General features: G+C 40.0%; 1 protein-coding gene across 2 annotated transcripts; it reads left to right on the forward strand.

Moving 5' to 3' along the window:
- The first annotated feature begins 18 nt into the window (after nt 1-18).
- LOC116075733 (four and a half LIM domains protein 1-like) lies at nt 19-5,502 on the forward strand. 2 transcript variants are annotated; one of them, XM_031349044.1, is made up of 2 exons: nt 19-247; nt 3,109-5,502. In XM_031349044.1, exon 2 carries the CDS (start codon nt 3,672-3,674, stop codon nt 4,509-4,511), a length of 840 nt encoding a protein of 279 aa, XP_031204904.1. In that variant the 5' UTR covers nt 19-247; nt 3,109-3,671; the 3' UTR covers nt 4,512-5,502. The 2 variants fall into 2 exon arrangements, with proteins under 2 accessions (XP_031204904.1, XP_031204905.1); XM_031349045.1 differs by lacking the exon at nt 19-247 and adding an exon at nt 276-573.
- The last annotated feature ends 656 nt before the right edge of the window (nt 5,503-6,158 follow it).

A 6,158-nucleotide genomic window follows, 5' to 3' on the forward strand; every position in this document is an offset into this window, starting at 1 on the left:
GGGAGGCGCGCGCCTCGGGCCTCGCCCGGGTCTTGAGCCGCTCCGCGGGCTCGAGGGAACTAACGGTTGTGGGAATTTAGAACTTCTCCCCTGAGGAGGGCGGCATGGTCGCCAGTGTCTCCCTCTCCTTCGCCCAGGGGCTTCAACCTCTAGCTGCCGCCCTGAGGGAGTGACTGGCAGGGCCTGCCGCCAAGCCGTTCTCCCCGGGGCGCTCCGCGAGTGAGCCTGTGTCACCGAGTAAAATAGGGTGAGGCGAGGCCTTGCTAATGTGTGTGGGCTCTTTTCTGTTGTTCTCTCCTACAACTGGATTCCTTGAGCGTAAAACTCTTGTCAGGTTCGCCCTCGTCACACAGCGGATGCCCAGGCCTTTCAGGGGGCCTTGACTTTTGGTAACGAAAAAGGTTGGCTCATCGGTGTGAGAAATGAACTGGAAAGGGAGGAAAACTGTCACCTCCTAACCAGGGCGTCTTCAGGTCTTGGCCCCTCCATGTTCCTTGCAGCCTTGGGGGAAAATTCCTGGTGGGGTCCTGTAAAGTATGGAGCAGCCTAAGAGGATGCCATCTGGGAAGTCCTGTGAGTTCAACCTTTCCTCTGCTTCAGGTGGGAAGCAGGACCGTGAGCTTCCTAGGGGGCTTGTGATAGCTGCCTGGGAAGGCTGTCTGGAGGAAGCAGAGAAGTGGCGCAAAGGCTACCTGACTAGATAAATGCTATTAGTTTTTCCTTGACTCTCAACATCTTTAAGATAAAGATGACAATAAACCCACCCTAAGCTTTTTTTGAGAGGATAAGAAGAGAGACTGTGGGTGTAAAGGGGCTTTTATAAACTGAAATCATACCAAAATGTGAGATTTCTCTTTTTCACAACCTAATTAACCAAGTGGAAACATATACGGGACAGGAGACCTCAATTTTTAAATGAAAGTTATCAGCGTGGTGTAACTGGATAGTAAGTGTTGTCAAGTCTCAGAAAAGGGATGCTAACAACAAAAAATCCTGAGAGGGAGCTAACCTTGCTTCAGTTCTTAAGTAGAATAAACTAAGAGCATGGCTTCAGCTTAACCATTAAATTAAGTCCATATCACTGATCTGAAATTATCGTGATAATCTTGTTTTACAGAACTTAGAATGCAAATCTTATCACTTTACTATGAGATGAATGATTAGGAGAGTCTGAACTGTGGTGTTAACTGAGTACCTATCTTTTATTGTCACAGACTCCTAAATTCTTAATAGGATTTTAATAGGTGACTTTCAAGATTGAACTCTGGGCAAAATTAAAATATATAGAAATACAGTTTATAACTTTCTTTCCAAATTGACTTATAGCTTTGCTAGTAATTAAGGCTATAATTCAAAGCAGTGATTTATTCTGTTTTATAAACCAATGAAAGTACTGGGGAGCTTTTAGCTCCTTCTGAAACTACAAATACAGTATTTCTTATAGATTAGATCTCAGTCATTTCTTGCTGTCTCAGTTTCCTTACCTATAATAGTGGAACCAGGGCGGGAGAAAGGGCCCAGTGGTTAAGAGCACTCACTGCTCTCCCAAAGGTCCTGAGTTCAGTTCCCAACACCCACATGTCAGCTTACAACTATCTGATGCCATCTTCTTTTTAAAAAGAACAACATCCCATTCAGTTCTAAGCCACTCTTGTCTATATGAGGATAAGTATTTAGGTCTTGATTGAATTGTTTCTATCTTGATGCTATCTTGATTTCAGATACCTTGATGCAAACAGAAGTAACCTCAATGAAATCGGGCCCTATTTATTTTATTGGCTGACCTCCATTGTAGTTCTTGATTCTAATACTGTAATATCATTATTTCTAGATAACATTTTTAAATGTCTTTAAATAATGAGTTCTTAATGCAGTAACTTAATGCAAAACTTTCTTGTAATACATTATAAATAGCTGAGGTTGTGGCTCCGTTTAGAGCACTTGCCTAGCATGCCCCAAACCTAAAAAACCTCCACCACCTAAAAAAAAGTCAATTCTAGTTTCTTAAGTGTGAGTTTTTCTCTAATTGGTTACATTCAGAAAGTTAGTTACCTTATTGAGACCCTGAAGTAATTAGAAGTGACATTGCTTAATAGACTGAGGTAGTTCAAAATGTTACAAGAAAGTACCAAGACAGAACTGTGAAAGCAAAACATAAATTATATGCTATAGCACTGAAGCTGAAAGAGGGATCCAACCTTCTGCCCAGTATAGGAAGTTGATCCAGTTCTTTGCATAAACAATTCCTTTGTTGAGTTGTCGTCATCTTCACAGTATTTCTATTGGACTTTATATGACAAATCAGTGTAAGGGCAACACATTTTTATGTTCACTTTGTTATATATATTCTTTTGGTATTTTGAAATGAACCAAATGAGGAGTTTTGAGTAGGTTACCATCAATGCAAATTATAGTACTTTTCTATTTTCACATTCTTACTGGTTTCCTGGCATAATTACTTGAACTGTTTTGGCTTTCCTTGACTCAACTACCTTTTTAACATATAGTTTGACACTGCTTTTAGTCTGTGTCATCTCATTTCTTTCAATAATGAGGCAAGCACTATATTCATGCAAAGAAACTGAGGCAGATAAGTCAGATAATTTGGTCTGTCCTCACAACTGTTGAAAATAAAATTCTATAGTCCAATTTTGTGACCACAGCCCAAGTTCTAAGCTATCATATTATTGTTTGAGATGAACTCTCTGTATAAGCCAGGGTGATCTTGAATTCACATTGTCTAGTCCAAGCTACCCTCAAACTTTTGATCTTTCTAAGTTCCGGGATTAAGGTAAAGCCACTGCACTCAAACCACTATACTCTAAGAGAGAAAAGCAGATCCTAAAATCTAGCAAATGGTCCAGTACTGATTATCAGGAGGCTGTAACATTGCTAGGAGCTGGCTTGATACACCTAGGCCTTAGCATTTTCCAGTTAAGCCAAACAGCATGAGGCAAAGCTACTTCACAATCAGTAATGGTCAAAACAAAAATAAGACTACTTTCTAGTATTTGAACACGAATAAGATCATGAATATAATCTAGGTCACCAAATAGAATACACAAAAATGAAAATGACTTTACTCATTCTAGCCTTTCCTCTTTATAGGTAAAATTTATGAAGATAAATCATACAATCAATCACTCCTGCTTCATCACGAAAGTAAGGCAAGAAGGTTCTACTTCCTTAAAATCTCCATCAAAACATCTAACACAATCCTAAATCCTAATAGCCCTGCCTTACATCCTACTGCTGAGATGCCATGTGATTCACTGTGATTGTGTTCTCCATTTCTCCAATGAGTGATAAGCACAGCCTGAGCAGCTTGCAGGAATTCTTGGTGATTTTTGGCAAAAGTGTGTTAGCAATTCTATCTGTATTATCTGTACCATCTATTTCTATGGAGTGGAAAACATGCTGTTAGGTAGAAGATAGACATGAGTAGTAGAGCTAGGAAGAGTGGTCCTAGGAAACAGACCACGACATCTTCCTGTTTGTACAGCCTAATAATCCCAAACTACAAGCTTCATATCCATCACCCAGAAGACGGCCTATGTGTGAGCAAGCATCTCCAGGCAACAACTGATAGCTGTTCTCAACTGTATCCAACTCATCCCAAACACATCCTGTTCTCTGCACATCCAGTGTAAGGTCCCCCCATATAAGGTAACATGTCTGAGTTCAAATGCCACCATTGTAAGGAATCCTTGCAAGGTAAAAAGTATGTGCAGAAGGATGAAGCCAACTACTGTGTGGTATGCTTTGATAAGCATTATGCCAATATCTGTCAGGAATGCCAAAAGCCCATAGGTGCAGATTCCAAAGAGGTGCGTTATAGGGACCAATTCTGGCACAACACCTGCTTCAAGTGTTCCAAGTGCTCTCAATCTTTGGCTACTGAGACCTTTGTTGTCTGGGAAAACAAGGTCCTATGCAACAAATGTGCTGCTCGAGAGGCCTTCCCCAAGTGCAAAGGGTGCCTCAAAGATATTGTGGAAGGAGACCAGAATGTGGAATACAAAGGTGCTGTCTGGCATAAAAACTGCTTTGTCTGCACCAACTGCAAGGAAATCATTGGAACCAAAAATTTCTTCCCTAAAGATGAGGCATTCTACTGTGTGGCTTGCTATGACACCTTGTTTACCAAGTATTGTATGAAATGCCACAAGCCCATCACATCTGGAGGAGTCACTTACCAGGATCAGCCCTTTCATAATGAGTGCTTTGTATGCATTTCCTGCTCTAAGGAGCTGAATGGACAGCGTTTCACTGCTGTGGATGAGCAGTATTTTTGTGTGGAGTGCTACAAGAACCATGTAGCCAAGAAGTGTGCTGGGTGCAAGAACCCCATCACTGGGTTTGGTAAAGGTGCCAGTGTGGTGGCCCATGAGCAAAACTCCTGGCATGACTACTGCTTCAACTGCAAAGCCTGTTCTGTAAATCTAGCCAATAAGCACTTTGTGTTTCATGAAGAGCAGGTATACTGTCCTGACTGTGCCAAAAAGCTATAACTTGACAAGGGCTCCTATCCTGTAAAGTGGCCTTTGAACAATGATTTCTGTCCTTGCTGTCTCTGTGCTGCACCAACCATAGGGGATGAGTGGCCTTTCACTTCTATGAAGCTGCTCCTCTGTCTCTTCTGACATTTTATAGTATTACTCAGCTAAGAACACACAGTCATTGTATTAGGATTCAACAACCTTGCAGCAAAAAATAATTTCTCCGTTGTTGCAATGGAAAAACAAGTTAGATTGATTCTACTGTGTATATCAGAAAAGTGCTAACCGTATAGCCACGTGATGTGAGAAACAGGCAATAAACCTTCCACTGAGACGTTCCAGAAAATAAACATTTTGAACTTAGCCATAATTCTCAGGTGAGCTTTTCTACATACTAACATTAGATTGATCCATATGGATTATTTTCTTCTGCATGTTTCTTACAGATCACAAAAGGGCTAACCATGTACCACATAATGTAAAGCAAGAAGCATAGGTGTTTGTATTTGAAAACATGGAAGACAGTTTGAAAACAATAACCTGATCTAAGAAAACAAGATTGTTTCAGAGCATCTTAACAATAACTACTTCTAGAAGCTCACAAAACTAACCCTCTTATACTTTTTAAAATCAATGATATTTTTGTTTAATAGTGAAATAGTTTGAGTTTGGAAACTTGCATGACAATATCTGAGTATCCTCAGACTTCCATGCAGTTTAGAGATTCATCCTGTAAAAGTAACAAACTAAATGGGTAGCCAAGAAATGCAAAGCCATCATCAACATTAATATGACATTTAAAAGTCAAGACAAATTGAATCCCTTGTAACTGTTGTTGTCTGCCCGTGGCACATATATTCAAGAAAACTGCAAAGTTCTTTATGATTTTAGGACTTTTTCTTAAGAGGCTAGCTGGATCTCTGGGGATATGAGTTGGCTACAGTCCTTCATAGGTGATCCTTGGTTACCACCTCCTACTTCCCTGAAATACAGGATTACCCAGCAACTGTATTCTCTGTTGTGATATTACACATATAATGAGACAATGTCAAAGTAAATGAAAATGAGAGTACCTATCATGTCCTTATAGGAGTGGTCAAGATGCCTATGACATATTCTGTCAGTAGCTGTTATTTAACATTTCAGTGTAGCTTATGAAAAGCATCAAAGGGGAAACAACAGCCTCAGCTTTTGTCCTGAAGCTCCTATTTTAATGTTTTAAGGTTGCTATTAAAAAATGTCTTAATTAACAGACATAAGATCAAAAAGTCATTAACCTCAAAAGGTCTCAAAAAGAAGGTAACTAAGAAAACACACATAGCTCCTGGGACCCTTTCTGCAGAGGTCACCTATAACCTCCAGAAAAAACACTTCTATCACAGTTTGTAACAGTAGTAAAATTACACTCATGAGGTAGCAACAAAAATGATTCTATGGCTGGGGGTCACAGCATGAGGAGCTATACTAAAAGTATTAGGAAGGTTGAGAACCACTGTTCTAGAGGATCATGTAAAGAAACACTCGTAAGAAGTTCCTGTTGAGCATAATTTTGCAGAGAGAGTCACCTAATGTCTTACATTCTTGTCCTACTGCTGTGATATAAAATTGACAAAAACAACTTGGAGAAAGGGCTTATTCTGTCAGGTACATTGAGTCAAA

This window comes from Mastomys coucha, unplaced genomic scaffold (genome assembly GCF_008632895.1).
Source record: "Mastomys coucha isolate ucsf_1 unplaced genomic scaffold, UCSF_Mcou_1 pScaffold4, whole genome shotgun sequence".
Lineage (NCBI taxonomy): Eukaryota > Metazoa > Chordata > Mammalia > Rodentia > Muridae > Mastomys > Mastomys coucha.